At 63.3% G+C, this 18497-nt stretch overlaps 2 protein-coding genes across 5 annotated transcripts in view; both read right to left on the minus strand.

Annotated features, from left to right (window-relative positions):
• Positions 1-439: 439 nt before the first annotated feature.
• Positions 440-14268, minus strand: MSANTD1 (Myb/SANT DNA binding domain containing 1). The gene is made up of 10 exons (XM_032593085.1): positions 14260-14268; positions 13003-13187; positions 11840-11982; positions 11630-11760; positions 10859-10944; positions 9701-9786; positions 9263-9388; positions 7274-7637; positions 3428-3703; positions 440-680 (listed from the first exon to the last, which is right to left on the minus strand). Exons 1-10 carry the CDS (start codon positions 14266-14268, stop codon positions 440-442), a joined length of 1647 nt encoding a protein of 548 aa, XP_032448976.1.
• The window catches only part of HTT (huntingtin), a 149358-nt gene continuing 143665 nt past the window's right edge, over positions 12805-18497 (minus strand). For all 4 annotated transcript variants that reach the window (XM_036064275.1, XM_036064274.1, XM_030314313.1 and 1 more), the window contains 3 exons: positions 18075-18237; positions 17718-17878; positions 12805-16826 (listed from right to left, as the gene is read on the minus strand). In XM_036064275.1, coding sequence (XP_035920168.1) covers positions 16613-16826; positions 17718-17878; positions 18075-18237 — 538 coding nt within the window. In that variant the 3' untranslated portion in view covers positions 12805-16612. The remainder of the gene's footprint in view (positions 16827-17717; positions 17879-18074; positions 18238-18497) is intronic.

Consider the following 18497-nt stretch of genomic DNA (forward strand, 5'->3'; position numbering starts at 1 on the left):
TCATCGCTTAGCCGGCGTCCTCACGGGGAGGCCTGACGCCCCGGGGAAGAGGGATGCAGCGGCCGTCTGGGGTCGGCTCCGCCGTCGGAGCTCATCCTAGGAGGTGGGCAGCAGACCCCGAGAGCGTGAGGACAGCCGTCGCCCCTTCCAGAGTTTCCGTCCCGGGCACAAAGCCGCCACTAAGCCGCTTCCGTTTGCTTGTTTTGCAGTCGACCCGCCTGGCGTGCTCCCTGCGAGCTGTGGAAATGACTTCCGGCAGGAACGAGACCCCACGTGTAATACCCAAAGCCGTTTCAAGGGCCACCGACGGTGACCGTACGGGAGGACAGCCTCCGGGAGGTTCTCACCAGGGGGCCGGCCCGGGGTGACCCCGGAGGCGCCGGCCCGCGTCCGTCCGAGCCAGGGGCAGCCCCGGGGCGCTCCCCGCGGGCCGGGCGGCCTAGACGCCGGACTTGGCGATCATCTTCTCCAGCAGGCTCATCATGCGCTCCTGCAGCTGCAGGCCCTGCACCTGCAGCAGGTTCTGGCGGTCCAGCACGCGGCGCACCTCCTGGCACGCGTCCTCCACGGCGCGGCTCAGCCGGCGCTGCTCCTCCAGCATGGCCTCCAGCAGCCGCAGCTTCTTCTTCCGCAGGTGGCAGTTCTGCACCTTGCGCTTCTTCCCGGGCCGCGCGTCCGACCTGGAGGGACAGCGCCAGCGTGTGGACGGCGGGCCGCGCGCTCCGGGCACCAGGGGCCCCGCCCGTCCGCCCGCCCCTCCCCCCCCCACCGCCTCGCGGACGGGCGGGGCCGCGGAGGAGGCCCCTGCGGGGCTGAGCCGCGCGCCCGCCTGGGGCCGCCCCGTGCAGCTTGCAGCTTGCAGCTCGCGAGGAGGGGCCGGGACAGCAAGGGGCCGTGGGCACAGAGAGTGACCCGAGTCCCAGCCTGGGCGGGTGGGGGGCACGGGCCTGGTGTGGGGCTCAGGGGTGGAGGCCACCCGGGGCGGCGGCGCGGGGGGAGGGGCGAGAGACGAGGAAGGCAGGGAGGGAGGGGGCGCGGGCAGGGTGGCTTCTCCCGGGAAGCCTGGCACCGGAGCCTCCGGTGCACAGGGAGGTGAAAGGTGAAGGTGACCACGGCCCCGTGCCCTGCGCCCTCCGCCGTGGGGGAGGCAAGCATCCCTGGCTGAACTGGCCCAACCCCACCTGTCCCTAAGGCCTTGCTGGTCCCCTAGCCGGGGCCCCATGCTCCTCAGCAGAGCGATGCCCCAGCAGACCTGAGGGGCGAGGAAGCGGTCCCCACGTCCCAGCCCTAATTAGAAATTAGGGGCAGTGTCTGGGGCAGTAGGGAATCTGGGAACTGGGGTCATTCCGTGGAAACATGGGCCAAAAAATCTCAGGTTTCCCAGCTGATTCCATCTGGCTATCCACAAAGGCATTTTTGTCTGGGGTCTTTGCTGAGAAGTTCCCTCCAGGGAAGGGGCCCTGGACCAACTGAAGAGTTGCCTCCTCCCATCACCCCTGACGGGCAGACCTGAAGGCCAAGGCCAGGGCTGAGGGGAGAGGCAGGGCCATAACTCAAACCTACACTCCTCCTGTTTTTTTCCCCAACGGGCCAACTCCTATCCGCTCTTGAGAGCCCACCCCAAATGTCCCCTTCTCTGGTCCTCCAGCCTCCTGTGGGCATCTCGAGGGCAGGCTCACGTGGCCAGTGCTGGCCTAGCAGGAAGTCTGTGATGGACAGCAGAGGGGACAGGCATGCCCGCTGAACCAGCTTCTGAGCACATTCTGGAGGCTCAGCCCAATACCCCTCCCTGGTTCTGAGAAGACCAGCCAGCCTGGCGAGGATAGGGAGGAGACCCCGGGGCAGGGTCTGCTTGGGGGTGAGGGAAAGCCCAGAAGCCAGAAACTGGAGGGCACTTGGTCTCCCTCCATGTGCCAGGCCCCACACCTGAATCTGTTCTCTCTTCTGACACTCACAGCCATCCTTGGAGAAAGTACTGATTTATCCCCATTTTACAAAGGGAGACTGAGGCCCAGAGAGGTCAAGGACTTTCCACACGGCTAGAAATTGATGGAGCCAGATGAACCCAGACTATGGACAGGACGGCCTGTACTTCAGTACCACCTGCCTCCCTGTCTGACACTTCCCTGTGCGAGGTCTCCTGTCTGAGGCCAGCCCGGTCTGAGGCCTCCCCATCTAAGGCCTCCCCATCTGAGGCTGGCCTGGTCTGAAGCCTCTCTGGTCTGAGGCTTCCCCGTCTGAAGTCAGCCTCCCTGCTGGAGTCCTCCCCATCTGAGCCCTCCCCATCTGAGGTCAGCCTCCCTGTCTGGGGCCAGCCTCCCCGTCTGAGGCCAGCCTCCCTGTTGAGGCCTCCCTGTCTGAGGCCAGGCTCCTTGTCTGAGGCCTCCCCGTCTGAGGCCGGCTTCCCTGAGTCCTCCCCATTGGAGGCCAGCCTCCCTGTCTGAGGCCAGCTTCCTCGTCTGAGGTCAGCCTCCCCATCTGAGGCCAGCCTCCCTGCCTGAGGCCTCCCCGTCTGAAGTCAGCCTCCCCGTCTAAGGCCAGCCTCCCCGTCTGAGGCCAGCCTCCCTGTCTGAGGCCTCCCCGTCTGAGGTCAGTCTCCCTGTCTGAGGCCAGCCTCCCCGTCTGAGGCCAGCCTCCCCGTCTGAGGTCAGCCTCCCCATCTGATGCCAGCCTCCCCGTCTGAGGCCAGCCTCCCTGTCTGAGGCCTCCCCGTCTGAGGTCAGTCTCCCTGTCTGAGGCCAGCCTCCCCGTCTGAGGCCAGCCTCCCCGTCTGAGGCCAGCTTCCTCGTCTGAGGTCAGCCTCCCTGTCTGAGGCCAGCCTCCCCGTCTGAGGCCAGCCTCCCTGTCTGAGGCCTCCCCGTCTGAGGTCAGTCTCCCTGTCTGAGGCCAGCCTCCCCGTCTGAGGCCAGCCTCCCCGTCTGAGGTCAGCCTCCCCATCTGATGCCAGCCTCCCCGTCTGAGGCCAGCCTCCCTGTCTGAGGCCTCCCCGTCTGAGGTCAGTCTCCCTGTCTGAGGCCAGCCTCCCCGTCTGAGGCCAGCCTCCCCGTCTGAGGCCAGCTTCCTCGTCTGAGGTCAGCCTCCCCGTCTGAGGTCAGCCTCCCCGTCTGAGGCCAGCCTCCTTGCCTGAGTCCTCCCCATCTGATGCCAGCCTCCCCGTCTGAGGCCAGCCTCCTTGTCTGAGGCCTCCCTGTCTGAGGCCAGCCTCCCCGTCTGAGGCCAGCCTCTCTGCCTGAGTCCTCCCCATCTGAGCCCTCCCTGCCTGAGGCCCCCCTGTCTAAGGCCAGCCTGGTCTGAAGCCTCTCTGGCCCAGGAGGCACTTGCATACCACCTAGTCCTCTGCGGCGGAAGATCAGCCGGCCCTCACGGCACCCGGCCCCTTCCCTGGCCCCTGATGGTGGTGGGGGCGGGGAAGGAAGACACACACTACCTGAACTTAAGGGACAGTAAGCTGGAGGAGGTGTCGGAGCGATCATCCTGGAAGCGGCCTTCGTAGGAGCACTGGTTATACGGTAAGTACAGAGGGGTGGATTTAGCAGACGGCGACAGGGACGCCTCGGTCTGGGACGTGGAGGGCCCCGGCTGCTGGCTGTCCGGCAGTTTGCCATCACAGGACTCGGGGACCTTGGCCAGAATCCTATCAATGGCTAGGTAATAGGGCCAGTCGGGCGGGACGGACTCGCTATCTGTCATGCATTTTAATTTCCTGAAACGAGAGACACAAGAGCCAAGGGTGAGAAACGGAGCTGCTCCCGGCCCGTCCTGCCCGGCCCCCGGCAGAGGGGTGCTCGGGGGGCGCTGGGGCCCCGGGGGCCATGGGGCATGAGGGGGAGCCACTCGTGGCCAGACAGCCTCCCCAGAAAAACTGGCCAGGCTCCAGGGCCAAGGAGACATTAGACTTGGAGAGAAGGCAGGCCGGGGGACTACCCTGCCGTGGGTGCTAACAAGAAGCACGCGCCCCAGATGTACGTAAGGTCATGTGTGAGTGCTGGGGCCTTGGGCTGTTTGGTACCGTTCCTCTCCCTGCGCTTCTGTAGTTTCTAAGCTCCCTACAGTGAACAAATGCTGTTCTTAAGTAGTTAGCCTGCGATAGATAATAAAGTATGCAAACATAGGAACAAAGTGTCATATAATAGAAACGTAAGCCATCATGACATGAGATGCGTGTGTTCCTAAAGAGAACGCCTCAGAAGTGGGAACCGGAGAGCACAGTCTGCAGTGTCCAGTAGACCTGAGCTGCGTCTCATCTCCACCACTTTGCAGTGTGACCTTGGGCAGGTCCGTTAACCTCTCTGAGCCTCCATTTTCACGTCAGTAAAATGGGGATGAGCAAAGTAAACTCCTCACAAGCTGTAGGGAGGATTTAATAAGGAAATGCCCAGCTCCTGGCAAACAGCAAGCCGACTAGATAACATTCGTGGCTGAAGATATCAGGGGGCAGTAGGGCTGGGCCTGACACCCCCCAACCCTACTTAGACCCCAGGCCCAAGGGTGTGCACAGCACAGCTCTGCCTACCATGGGCTGGAGCCCTGCCCAGCCATGCGTCCTATCCTTCCCTGCAGATAGGCCTTGCAGGTCCCCAGGCCTTGGCTGAATTCTGGGAGGTCAGGAATGGGGAGGCACAGCTGCAGGAGAGCTGGGCAGCCTTGGCCAGGCCAGGAAGGAGTCCATAACTTGGGGGTGGGGGTGGGGGGGAGGTGTTCCCGTCTGCCCCATCAGACCCAGCCTGAGTCTGTGGCCCCCACATTCCTACCCCATGCTCCTCCCAAGTAGGGAGGCCCTCAAGCTACAGGGACCTCTGTAGCCAGATGGTTCCTGTCTCCTGACATAGGGTTCCTGCCAGGGTGTAGCCCCTGGTCACACTGGTCTTTGAAATAGAGCTGACCCTCTGAACGAGCTGCCCGCGGCAAACAGGCACAGTGGGACACGGCCAGGGGGTCTGTGGCTCAGGGCAGCGAGCAGAGGCCAGCTACAGGAGGTGGCCTTGGGAGCAGCATACAGAATGTCCTCGGTAGAAAGCCAGGGACAGGCCACCGAGGGAGGCATGGCTGCTCCGTCTCCCAACCCCAGGACTGCCGTCCATCACCCTGGAGGCCTGCACAGACTCCAGGTGCAGGAAGTGGAGAACTGTGCTTGGGCCCACACCCAGCCTCTAGCCCATCTGGAAGCCCCCCTGTGCTTGTTCTGACCACTCAAGCCAGGCTGCTCCTTGGAGAAATGAGGGAAGGCCTGCCCCCGCCCCGCACAGGAGGCCCCTGAATGGTATTCCAAGAGACCATGCTCCATGGAACCCAGGCGCCCCCTCGGGCTTCCTTAGCCTGACAACCTTAACATGCAAAGAGCTACAGTGAAAAAATAAGAAAAGACTTTGGTAGGGGAGGCTCTTTGGGTAGGGGTAAGAGGAGACAGATAAAGAACTAGTCAACCAATCAAAGCACCATCCTATTAAGGGTGTGTGGCCTTGGGCAAGTCCCCTCTCTGCTCTAGGCCTCAGTTTCCCCCTCAGGGAACAGGAAACTGAAGTGTCACATGTGCAGCCCTCGCCCTCAGGAACAGATGGCAGGGTCTGCAGTGGAGCCCCACCGGAGGGCCCGGGCTCCTGCTCTGCTGTCTCATCTCTCGTGGCCTCCCTGCCCCCCCCCCCCCCCCCCCCCGCCCAAGGAATGGAAAGGAATGCCTCCCCTGGGACTCTGAAGAAGGCTTTCAGGATAAATAATGAATGAGTCGGCCAGACACCAATCAGAGCCCATGGATTACTGAGTCAGATGGGAAGCTGGTCAAACAGCCGGCTGCACCTCTGCAGCCCCCTCACAGGCACGGAGGGACGCACTGTGTGAACGGAGGAGGCAGGGACAGACAGACACACACACACACGTCTACAGACAACTCAGCCCTCTCACGCCACGAGCTGGTGGCTGGAATTTATCATCGTTTATGTTGTGACGGATGCCTTCAGACCCTTAGCGGCTGCCTCATTTCTGGCCCCTGGGCCTGCCTGGGAGCTGGGGCTGTGGGCAGAAATGCACCTTCAGACAGACCCAGGCTCTGGACCCCCTCCTCCAAGGGCCACGAGAAGTTGTCGGGGGCCCTGCGGGGCCTCTGCACGTCCCAGGCTCCAGACGGGCTGGGAGCTGCAGGCCAGGAGGGCAGGGGTGGGCTCCTTGCCGACTGTTGGGAGCGAGGATCCTCTCGAGGTGCCCAAGGCAAACCCAGGCCCCGTCTGCACCCAGCATGGCCTGCACCTCTGCTCCCCTGCTCATAGCAGCCACGAGGAGTGCCAGGAGGAGGCCAAGGCCGGGAGCAGCTCGGTGCACTCCAAGTCTTTCTGGGACAGCGCCCCTTCCAGGGTCACTGACAGGCCCACCCCCGCCCAATATGCCTGCCGCCCACCCCCCTCACTGCTACTCTCCACCCATGGCTCCCAGTTCCAGGTTGACCTTCACCCCGGAGACCCTAGACTGCCCACGACCCTCACCTTGACCATGACCCACTCCACACCTGTGACCTTGGCCTCACCCAAGAAGGCCCTCTGCATGGCTGTGACCTCTGCCCTGCCCATGGCCATCTGCACGCAGTGACTGACGTGCTCCCACCCTGGATGCCAGAGCTCCTCCCCTGCCCAGGAACCCTGTCTGTGGCCCTGACTCAGCAACTCCCTTCTGGCTGCCGGGGCAGGGTGGCTACAGTGGGGTAGGGCCAGGCCTGGGTCCCCGCTGCTTCTTTCCACAAATGAGGGCCCTCCCACAAGTGAGGCCCTGCTGGGAGCTCCAGGGCTCCAACATTGGCCCTACCACGCACCCTGCTCCCTGACCGCGGCCAGCCGCCGGCTGCTGGAAATGACCGAGCGTCAGCACCAGGCAGGACTTGCAGGCCTGGGAGCTGAGCCTCCTTCTCACCTCCGGCCTTGGTTTCCCTGTCTGTACGGCAGGCACCCTACCTAGCAGCGCCACGCCTGGGCAGCCGGCCTGCATTCTCCCTCCCGGTGGGAGGGTGCGTGTGGGCCAAGCGGGAGCCGCCTGCACGTGGCACCCAAGGCAGGGGCCTGGGGTATGTTGCGAATTGTGCCAGCCCTGCCCTCGCTGGGCCTCGGTTTCCCACCTCTGATGGGAGGCTGCACACACGGTCTGTGCAGGCCCCATCTCGCTGGCTGGGCTCTGCCCACACGAGGCCTTCCCGACTCAGCTCCGAGGGGCTCCCCGCGGCCCCCAGCGGCCAGCGCCGGGCAGGGAGCACGGGGGGGGGGGGGCGCGCAGGCGTGCGGCACGTGGGGCCCACCTGTACTGGAAGGTCATGTTGGTGATCTTGATCTTGATCTCCTCGCCCAGCCGGCGCTCCCCCGTCATCTCCAGCAGCTTGCTGGCCATCTTCTCGTACACCTTGGCGTTGCGCTTGGTCTGCTTCAGCTCGTCGAAGAACTCCTCCCAGACGAGCATGAGGCCGCGCATCTCGGCGTCCGTCCAGTTGCGGGCTCGCCGGTGCTTCTCCGTCTGCGGGGACACGAGGTAGCCGGGCACCTCGGCCGCCGCCATGCTGGAGGCACCTGCGGGGTTAAAAGAGCTCAGGCGGGGCCTGGGGCCTGCGCACAGGGCGGGAGCCCCACTCCTGGAAGGCAGCTCCGCGCTCAAAATGGGGCCTACATCTGACAGGCAGGAATTTAGTTAAAAGCTTTTAAACGGGAAACGTCATTTTGATGTCACGTTTCCATAGCAACAGAGCAACTGCATAAGCTACAACAACAGAAACCTTTTAACTGAGAGCGCAGGAATCAGGGCTGCCCTGACGGGCCATCAATATTGCAGCGAGCGGGCCGGACCCAAAACCGGTGGCCCAGGCGCCGGCCGTGCCTCCCGCCCCAGCCCAGCCAGCAGACCCTGCTGCCGGGAGCCCCGTGTGCGGTGGGCTGACGGGGCTGACCGCACTCCCCAGGCGTGGGCTCCAGGCCTCGGCCCCCGCCTCAGCCCCGCCCCACGCACACGGGCCGAGGCGCCAGGCGCCAGGGAGAGCCGGAGACAGGGAGTCAGGGTGGGACGGAAGGAGGGCCCAGCGCCACTGAGAGGGGGGTGGGCGGTGAAGGGGGGAGAGCGCAGAGGTGCACGCAGAGGGGGACACAGCTCGAGCAGCAGGTGCCCTCGAGGACCCGCCAACACTCGCCTCCCTGTGACGTGCTCCACACACAGCGTCCCCCTGGCCAACGTGCTCACATTTTACGGGGAGAAATGTAAACGCATCAGTACAGGCTGGGCAGCAGTGGGGCTCTGCCCTGTCTGACCACCTGTCTCCCCTCTTTGTGGTGGGACTGGTTGCCAGCCTGGGTGACGTGGGCTGGGCAGAGAAGCCGGGGCAGTTCTTGGGGCCAGAGGGCAATGGGCACAGGCGGGCAGTGTGTGTGTCCCTCCCACCCTGGGCAGCCCCACCACAGCCCTAACCACCCTGCTCAGCACCGTCTGTCCCTAGACCCGTTTCTACCTGGCTAGTGGGGTGCTCTTTGTATCCCCGGAACCCCACAGGAAAGGGTTTGCTAAAAGCTTGCTAAGTAAAGAAATGAACAAATGAAGGGACCAGCCTTAAGTAGCCCCTCTCTCTTCCCAATAGATCCCCTAGACTTTGCCTTTGGACTTACTGGCAAACTCCTATTCATTCTTTAAAGCCCTATTCTGACATCACCTCCTGTCCCACTTTGGTCCTTCTTCCCTTTTTCCCTCAATTGGACCTGTGTGACCCTGGGTTAAGAACACTGGCAAAAGCGAGAGAATAAGAATTTGAGTATTCACGGAAAGCCAGGCACTGTTTTAAAGACTATATACAAGTATTTTCTACTTTGATCCTCATGGAACTCTTGTAAAAGAAGCTGGCACTATTACTCCCATTTTACAAATAAAAAGGCCAAGGGTGTAGAGAGGCGAGGTCACCCTGTGGGCAAAGGGCTGGGCCAGGCTTTGAAAGCCGGTGGCTTGAAGCCCAATCTGACCCCGTGCTGTGCTGCCTCTGGAAGGAGCACTGGCTGGCAGGGTCCCGGTAAAGGACACCTGTCACCCCTCCTGTGCCTATGGTCCTCGGCAGGGCACACAGAACGTAGCCAATGCAAACTGCCCACCGTTTCTGGGGTCTCCTGGGAGGCCCCCAACGCCGACCCTGGACAAGATGGCTGCTGGCATGGCTGGGGTCCTTGGCTGGGGGACCCTCACCCTCTCTCAGCGGGTCTTTTCCAGGGCTTGACGGAGGCTCGTCCATCTCAAGGTCTCAAGGGCCAGGGCCGCGGGTCACCAGCAGGGCTGGGAAGGTACCGCAGGACAACGGTGAACTCTGCACCCAGACGAGGGGAACCGGCCTGGGTCCCCAGGAAGGCAGGGGGCGCTGCCCGCAAGAAGCAGCCCCACAGCGGCAGCAAGGCTGGCGTGGCCGGAGCACAGGGGACGGGGCAGTGACAGACAGCGTGACTGTCCCTGGGGGGGGGGTGGTCAGAAAGGAGGGCTTGAGAGCCAGGCTGGGGATGGGCTGCAGTGCCCCCTGGGGCTGGCCAGCAGAGGTCAGCAGCAGGAGGGTCAGCCAGGGCAGGACACCAGGGCCGTGGGAGCCGTGAGGCCTACGGAGAGAACGCATCACTAAAGGCATCAACATTCAAAATTAAAAGACAAAACTCACATGGTTTATCAGTAAGAGCCCATCACACCTGCTGGACAGGCCCCAGCCCTGCCTGCCTACCTGCTAGGCCCAGATGCCCAGCCAGGCCGTGGCATCCACGGGCCGTCAGTGAGCCTGCCTGGCCTCTGTGGGTCCCTGGCGGTGGCCTAAACCGGGGGTGAGGGACTCACGAAGTTCAGGCTGAAAATCACCATGGCTAACAGAGGGTCCTCCTCTGACCTGACCACGGAGAGAAAAGTCTCACTCCAAGCCACCCCAGATTGGGACAGCTGAGCCTGGAGCGCGGAGGTGGGGGTGGGGAGGTGTCCCTGAATCTCCGCCCAGGCCCTCAGGTGGAAGGGCAGCAGGGACATGTGTGGGCACTCGGAAGGGCCCCTTGTCCCTTCAGTGGGTTCTTGGTTCAAGACCTGGACCCCATCAGCTCCCCGTAGGAGCCCCTTCCTCTCCGGGCCCACGCAGCACCCCCCAGGAAGGCTCAGGGTTGCTGTACTCCTCTGGGCCTGGGTGCCTGGCACGATGTGCTCGGGATGTTTGCAGCGTGAATGAGTGACTGAAAGTTCTCCTAGAAAGCCCGCAGTCCTCAGGCAAAGGACCTGACCCCAGGGCCCTAGTGCCAGCTCTCAGCCCCACCGGAGGGCCTTTCTGCAACCACAGCTCCAGGGGCTGCCCCTGGCCCTGGCCCAGCATGTGGGGGGAGGCCCAAGGGAGAGGTAAAGGACACCTGCCACCCCTCCTGTGCCTATGGTCCTCAGCAGGGCACACAGGACGTAGCCAATGCAAACCGCCGTGTGCCTGGAGAATGCTCCCTACCACGTGCGTGGCCTTGCAGCTTCTGGAGAGGGCAGAGGCTGGCTGGTGATGGTAAACACTCCTCAGGAAGAGCTGCTGCCCCAGGGCCCCCGGGCTGGGGACCCTCAGGCTAGCCGAGGCCCCTGCCTCCAGGGGGCAGCTGCCGGCCTGTGGACATCACTCTGTGCTCAGGGCCCTGGCAAACTGGTGGCCCCAGAGGAGGTGTCTACACCTCTCGCCTCCCCCTCCAGCCAGCACGTCCAGGGGAGTCAGGGTGAGAGGCTGGACTCCAAATGTCTTCTCAGGTGTCAGTGGGCACGGGGAACCCCCAGAGCTTCCGGAAGCGGAGCCCTGAGGTCGGGCCTCCGAGGACAAGCACGAGCTAGGTGGGAGGGCCCTGTCTGTCCTTGCTGGGGCGGGGCTCCATACCTTGGCACAGCTGCATGGCCTGCGGGGACCCTCAATCTCTGTGGGATGGGGAGGCAGAGGGCCGGGGGCTGGGTATCCAGCAGTACCTGCAGGGAGAAGGGGTAGTTAAGCCCCAGCAGGAGGCCGGGGGACACCCGTGCGGCCACACCCTGTAGACCTGTCTCCCCGGAAACCAACACCGGTCTGAGATACTTAGGTGTGCTGGCCCTACCCAGCCGACCCGGAGCCCCAGGTGGGAAGCAGGGATCCCATCGAGGAGTCTCTGGCACCTTCCAGGGGCAGACGCCAGTGAGCAGAGCCTATCACAGTGGGTGGGAAAGTTTAGCAGTGGAAATGCTCCAGTCTGGGCGAAGGTGGGGAAGCACATGGTGTGTGGCGGGGTCACAGGGAGGGCTATTCCCGTGGAAGGGGGCGGCGATCATCCCAGCTTGGACTGGCTCACAGTGGAAGGAGGCCGGAAGCGGCCCAGCGCTGCAGGGGTCGTGGGTGCTGTAGGGCCCAGCTCACTGTGCTGGCACCACCACCCTTTTCCCTACATCCGCGGGGAGCTCAGACTGTGACTTTCGGCCTCCGCCTCGGTGGGCAGACCCCAACCCCGACGGCCCCGCCCATGCCCCAAGAGACCCTCAGGCCCGTGGGGGGTGAAGGCCTGAGGACCTCGGGGCCCCTAGGGCACGTGGCCACGAGTGGCCTTCGGTTTCCTGCTTGGGAGGCCGGTGGGGAAGTGCCATCCAACCAGGTGGAGGGGCCGGGCCAGTAAGGCTCCCAAACCAGGGGGAACCACAGGAGATGCTCATGGCTGCCCAGAGTCTTGGGCGACACCACCAAGCAGGCCCACCTCTGGGCCCATGGGCACCGGCAGAACGCTTCGTCCAGCAGCGCTCCGACTACCGCCAAGCTGCCTGGGGGGCAAGGCACAGCCCTCCACCCCACACCTAGAAGGGCCTCAGGGGCTTCTTCTCAAGGAAAGCAGGGTCTCACCCTCTCCTGAGGGTCCCTCTGCCGTAGTGGCAGGAGGGCGAGCGGGGGACATGAGCAGCAGGGGCTCTGGGCCCTTTTCTTTCTGGAAGTAACAGGGAGACCACGTGTGCTCAGGCGCGCCAGGCAGGGTCTGGCTGTCCGTGCTGGGACCAGGAAGGGGGACACAGCCTTGGTCGCTCCGAGGTACCATCAGAGGCCCTGGAATTGCATCACAGAGGAGACAAATTTGGGGAGATGAAGTCACCCCCATCAAATGTCTAGAACACCTGACGTGAGGACGAAGGCCCACCCCTGTGCAGGGACAGGGGGTCCTGTGGCACCCGAGGGCCCGTGCACAGAGCTGCTGCACAGCCCCGGAAGCCGGAAGCCCATGTGCCTGGTCACACGGCTGCAGCCCAGGGGCAGGGGCCAAGCTGCACGAGCGCACTTATCTGGCACCGGCCACGGCGTGGGCTCCGAGGCCGCCCTGCTGAGGGACCGGACGGGCCACTCCCCCCAACGGACGGGAACCCATGGCACTAGGGGTGCTGTCTGTGCAGGCTGCCGGGTAAAGCAGCTGCACCCCAACATTACCAGACACCGACTCGCCACGGCTCCCAAGGAGGGGCCGAACCAGGGCTAAGGAGGACGGTGCCCCATTCTGCTGACTAGGCAAGCCTTTGGGGGGCGGCGAGTCCTTGAAGCCAGAACAACTCACACACTCAAACGGGTGCGCCAGGAGCCCAGGAGCCCGTGGGGTGTGAGGGAGCCCCGAGGCCGAGGCACGGCCCCCTGTGAGCACTCCAGCCCTGGGCTGCCCTCACCACCCTCCAAGGCCCCGGAACCCTTCACCCCAGCGGCTCACGTCTGCGGGGACCTCCTAGGACGTGCCCAGCACCCCCTCCCCGGGTGCGGGCCAGTGTGGCGGCCACCCCGCCTCCCCGGAGAGGCTCTCCACAAGCAAGCACGCCTCGTACAGCAGCGCGTGGTGTCATTTCCCTTTAATTCAGATACACAATGTTCGCGGAAGTTTAAAAAACTTAAACACACGTCGCTTGTCAGTCCTTCCCTCTCCTCTTGGGAGCGGACGGTCAGGTCCAGGCCAGGGCTCCGGGACGTGCCCCTCACGGCCTCGCTGGCTCCCAGCAGGCGGGGATGGAGGTGGCGGGGCGTCTCGAGCTCACAGCCGCGAGCACAAGGCAGTGTGCACGGAGAGGCGGCCCCGCTTCGCCCAGAGCCAAGCCACTTGCTGCCGGTCGACGAGGCCACGGTCCTCCAGCGCCAGTGGCCGCCACCCAGTCTGCACCAGGAAACGGCAGTGACTGTCCAGGGCCAGGTGCTCCCAGAAGCGCTTGGGGGGAGGGGGTTCCTTCGACGCCACGAAAAGTGACAGGTGCACGGGGGAACGGGACCCCTGACCCCTCCAGGCCACTTTCACGGGTCACCGCCGTCTGAGCGGCCCACTCCCCGCTGAGGCCGCGCCCGGGCCGGCAGCACCAGCTGAGCCCTCCTGAGCTTGCCAGCGGCGCTGGGCGGCTCTCACACTGCTCCCCCGCCCGTGCCCGTTGCCCCATAGACAGAACCACCCCCCCCCCCCCGTCCCCCTGGTCGGTAGCCATGGCTTCGAGGGCTCACCACAGGGGGAGGGACAAACACCAAAGCGAGGATGTATGCTAGGAAGGACGCTCGTGGCATTGAGAGGAAATGGATTCCACTCCCCCCAAACCACAGAGCCCCCTGCAGCCGCCGCATTAGGAAGCATTGCCTGCACGATGGCCGAGAGCAGTTACCGCTGTTCAGAGTCCGTTCCGATGGAACCAGCAACAGGGCTCACCGCGGCTGCCCGGGAGAAGCCGCCCCCGGCCCTGGGGACTCGGAAGTGACAGCCGGCAACGGAGGGGTGCCTGGGTGCGGCGGGGGTCCTTTAAGAGGCAAGGCCTCGTGACGCTGCCCTCCGGGTGTCTGAAGGGGTCAGCCTCGTTCATCCTCTGTGAAGGATCCATTTGCTGACAAAAACGTGATGGGGCAGGAGGCGCGGGCTCTGGCAGCCGGGGGTCACCTGCAGCCCTCAGTGGGGCGGTGGGGGAGGGAGGCACGTTTCTGGAGAAGACGCGCTTAAGTGCACTGCCAAACAATTCTGCCCTGGTTTCGTTCAAGTCCATCCTGATATTATCAGCAGGAAAACAAAAACAGCCCCCCCACTCCCCACAAACCTGCCAAATTGGTATTTTCAACAAAGTTTGGATTGATATGATCGCTGCTTGCTATATAGACTTCTAGTAAGCTGATAAAGTCCTAACTTCTTGTGCAGAGAGCTGGCCAGGTGGACCCTTTCCTCAGCAGGATTTTAACGAGCAATGACAGCGCTCCCAGACACCTCCGTCAACGCAGCCAACTCCACAGGGCACGTCTGAGAAATAGAACTTCTACAAAGAACTTACGCGGCCCATCTCGTAGCCTTGCACGTCCGTGTATTGAGATATACACAGAATTACAGACTCGCACATATGCACACACATACACACTCACCCGTGGCCAAAAGGACTTCACTCACTGACTCCTCTCCATCTCCCGAGCACACAGGCCCGTCTCTTGGGTGGCACCTGTGACCAGAGCCGGGCTCCGGGCCCCTGTTAAGAACCGACTATTGCATGGCAATCAAGGCAAAGCCAGTTACACTTCAGGCGAGCCCAGTGGCATGGACTCTAAGGGGAACAGTTCCAAACTTTACATTCACAGTGTTACTTCCTACAGACGTAAACTCCTCAGCAGGAACAGCATCAGGCCTGGGTGCTCCCGTCTCCAAGCCGCCGAGGCGACAGGGGTGGGAGACAGCAGGTTCTAAGCACTTTCCTGCGCTCACACACGTTCCAGCCGACTTATGGGAAAAGGCAGGAGGAGAAATGGGAGCCCAGAGGGAGGGAGGGACAACACTGACTTCCTTTCTGTTAAAGTGCCCTTATGGTCCTACGCATCAAACACGTGACCCGATTCTATCGCTCGTGCCCTGGCACGGTGGGGCCTCTGCAGGGCCTGGTGGGAAAACCCCACACCCCGGTAGGCCCCAAACTGTTGTTGCAGGAAAGGGCAGGAAAGAAACAGAGCTCTGGGGCAGTGGGGGGGGGAGCTCGGGGGTCTCCAGGCCCTGCAGCTCGCTGTGTGGCCTGCAGTGGGACGTCAGGCCTACACTCAGACACAAGGGTCGCTAACCACACACCGAGACTCGTTCTCTTTCTTCTCTGCAGACTCTGGAAGATAGCTTCCAAATTATCTCCACTTACCACGTGAAATACCCAAAACGCTGTCTGCACTTAAACTCAAGACCAAACTGAGCAGCCTGGCATTCGCCACATGACTGGCCTCCCTCTGGGGGCCGACGGCAAGCACAGCCCCACTTGCAGGCACGCAAGCTCCTAAGCCAAGGTCGACCCAAATGTCCAGGCCTCGTTTGCATTGAACGACTTGGCTGCTTTGGGGCTGGAAACAGAGCTGGTCCAGTGACCTGGGTCTGAGGGGCCACGGGCTGGCCAGTCGCTGCCCTACCCTGTCTCCTTCCTGCCCCTTCCCCCGAATGAGCCCCACCACGGCTCCAGGGGCATAGGTCTACACCCTCCCGGGCTGGAAGGAGGCCTAGCAGATGTGCTGAGCTGGAAAAGGGGCCAAGGAGCTGCTGGGGCCTTTCCCTAATGGTTGCCAAGAAGCCAAGCTTTGCTCATGACCAAGGCGTGCAGACAAATGTAGCTCCATCACATGCCTGGGCCCTAACAACACAAGAGGGGCCACGTGGGAAGCAGATCCCGGCAGCGGCCAGACAGCCCTGGGCAGCCATACTCGGCTTGGGGACAGGAGCTGGAGGGCACGAGGGCTGGAGACAGGCTGCCCGCATCCAGGCAGGCTGGCCTTGTCAGCTAGGTGCCGGCACGGCTGTCCTTCGCTGCTGAGTGGGGGCTCTGGAGCCGTCCTAAGGACGAGGGCGCCATGGGCAGGCACAGGACAGAGGAGTGGGCACTTTCCGGTCCCCAGCGTGTGGCTGTGTGAATTATGATGCAGACGTCGGATCAGCAAACGTCTCTATGCTCTTATCAGACGTGAACGGCGTAAGGACGGACGGACGGAGCACGCCGCAGAGCCCACCGGCCGTTACAGGGGAGGACAAGGACCGGCTGGGGCGGCTCGGCGAGGGCTGTCACATGCAGCACAGACTTGCGATGCACATACTCTACGCGGGCATAAAAAGTTACCTTAAAATTAATCTCTTTACTGATATAATTAAATTTTCAATCCTGAGAAGAAAACAGAGAAAGGGAAGCACGGCGCTGGGGGTCGCGCTCCCAGCCCCCCACCCGCACACACCAGTGCTCGGTGAGGCCCGACCCCGGCTGAGCCGCGGAGAGCGCTCTCGAAAGCCTGATGGCGCCACCTTCTGCCTATGGGACAGCAGAGAGGCCGACAGCCAACCTGCAGGACCGAGGACACTCGTCCCAGACGCAAGAGCAACCACGAGCAGGCCGGGCAGCGGGAGGAGGGGACACCTGGGCGGCTGGCATGTGACACGAGTGCAGCACAGAGGGTTAGTGACACACAGCTGCTCCCGCTCCCCGCGAGGACTCGGGCGCGGCCCCACGCTGCTGCACGTGTTCTCGGCACGCAGCCTTGCCGCCAGGGGGCCCTTCCGCCACAGGGCAGAGACGGACACCGCCTGCCCGGCCACGGGGCCGCTCGAGGGGGGCCCGTGTGTGGAGCCACGCCGGCGCGGGCAGGCCCCCGGGCTCTGCTGCTGCCCCACGTGGGCACTCAGCACGAGGCGACTTTGTGGACGTTCCGCAAACAAGTCAACAGTCGATGGTATGGGTTTCCCGGAGCCGCGACCACCTCGAACACGGACTGGAAGGCCCGGCGGTCCAGCTCCTCCTCTATCTGGTGTCTGTAAAAGTCTGTGGCCACCAGGCAGAAGAGGTTAACGTCCACTCGCTCCAGCTTGCCCATCCTGCTGATGACGTGGGGAAGGCTGGCAGGGGAGTTAAGGGAGCAAGGCTCGAGGGAGGGAAGAGCGGTCTCCCAGGTGCGCCTCCCCGTCCTCACCAGGCTGTCCTCGCCCGGCACAGGTCGGGGCCCAGGAGTCCCGAGAGCCACCGGAGCAGCGGCCGGCAGACCCGGGTGGCACGGCTGGAGCTGCCTCCCGCCTCAGCTCCCACCGGCTACGCGGGCAAGGCTAAAGGACGCTGCCCTGCTCCGGCCGGGGGAGCTCCAGGGAGAGGGTGCTCCAGTCCACAGCACTTACCTGGCCCGGCTCCCTGCTCGGCGCCGGCCGCGGCCGCGGCCGCGGCTGCTCCCACAGGCCCCGCTCCCGCTCGGTGAGAGCAGAGCCATGCCCCCCCGGGCCCGGGCCCTCCCGGCAACACTGAGCGAGGCCGGCCGCCAGCAGCAGGACAGCCGTCTGCTCAGAGGCTCTGGTCTGTCTTGGGGGAAGGCTGCTGAAGGAGAACATCCCCTTTTGGCAGCCAGCGTTTTTGGGGGTGGGAACCAGATCTTCACGGAAGCCTTTTACCCGAGAGGATGACACGGGGCACGATGACAAGGAATAATGAGAAGCAGCATCAGCCACCACCCCAGCTGCACGGGGCCCTCGACTGGGGACGGGGCGGGAGGGAGGGAGGGAGGGAGGTCCACAGGGAGCTGGTGCCACCCTCCCGCCCCTCCAGGCAGTCCTGGTCAGTGTGGCAAACGTTTCCTTATCAAGGCTGCACCCCCCTCAGGCTCAAGATATATGTCATTTTGACATCTGAGTTTCTGGCAAAGGTTAGGTTCCAAAAACTTTAACGGGAAGCATCAACCCAGACACAGACAGAAGAGACCACGGGACTGGCAAACGGGCCCCGGCCCGGGCCCGGAAGGATACACGGCGGAGACCCAGGGGCTAGTGGAAGCACTGACGAAGAAGCAGGAGAGGCTCCACACAGCCATGGCCACCGGGCTCCTCTGGGTGAAGTTCGAGAGGGACAGCATGACCCAGTCCCGGACCATGGACGACTGCCCACTGCTGTGCAGGGTCTGGAAAACCTGAGAGGACGAGAGGCCCAGAGGGTCAGGGGCCACAGCTCTACCGAAGCAGGGGTGCTGGGTAAGGGGCGCTGCAGTTTGCAGGGTGAGGAGTGGGGCCCACCAGCGCCTGCACCAGGTCAGCGCATCCAGATGTTAAAAGGCATTCGGTCCGCAAAGTCGGGGCTTCCCCCGGCCCGTGACCCCGTGCCCTCACCTTGTACACAACGGTGGCCATGAACTGTGGGTATGGCTGCTGGTTGGACAGAAATTCCCCAATGACTTTGTTCATGACATCCTGGGGTGGGAAGAAGTCATCTAAAAACTGAGGAAGGATCCGTGCCACCACTCTGGCTTCACAGGGGAATCCTTTCCTGACCCTAAAAGGAGGGGACACAGGTCAGAGTCTGGCCGCACCTCAAGAGGGCCTCATGTCTGATGCCAGCTGGGAGGCGCCCTGGGTCCCAGTATGTTACAAACATGTTGCAAACAGGCAACCCCCTCCTTACTGGCCTCACCAGGCACCTGCAGGTGAAGGCACGGCTCGCGGCCCCCCAACCCGTGTGCGGGCTGAGGCCTCAGAAAGGGGTTTCGAGGTCGTGTCAAGTTATAAGCAACAGGGGTTTGAGATGGTGACATC

This window comes from Lynx canadensis, chromosome B1 (genome assembly GCF_007474595.2).
Source record: "Lynx canadensis isolate LIC74 chromosome B1, mLynCan4.pri.v2, whole genome shotgun sequence".
NCBI lineage: Eukaryota > Metazoa > Chordata > Mammalia > Carnivora > Felidae > Lynx > Lynx canadensis.

Excerpts from the sequence above, each read along its gene's own strand:
- MSANTD1 (XM_032593085.1), bottom strand. Across the intron at positions 11,761-11,839 it reads AGAGGGACCCTCAGGAGAGG|GCAGCTTGGCGGTAGTCGGA; the intron begins GTGAGACCCTGC and ends CTTGCCCCCCAG. Across the intron at positions 3,704-7,273 it reads AACATGACCTTCCAGTACAG|GAAATTAAAATGCATGACAG; the intron begins GTGGGCCCCACG and ends CTCTCGTTTCAG.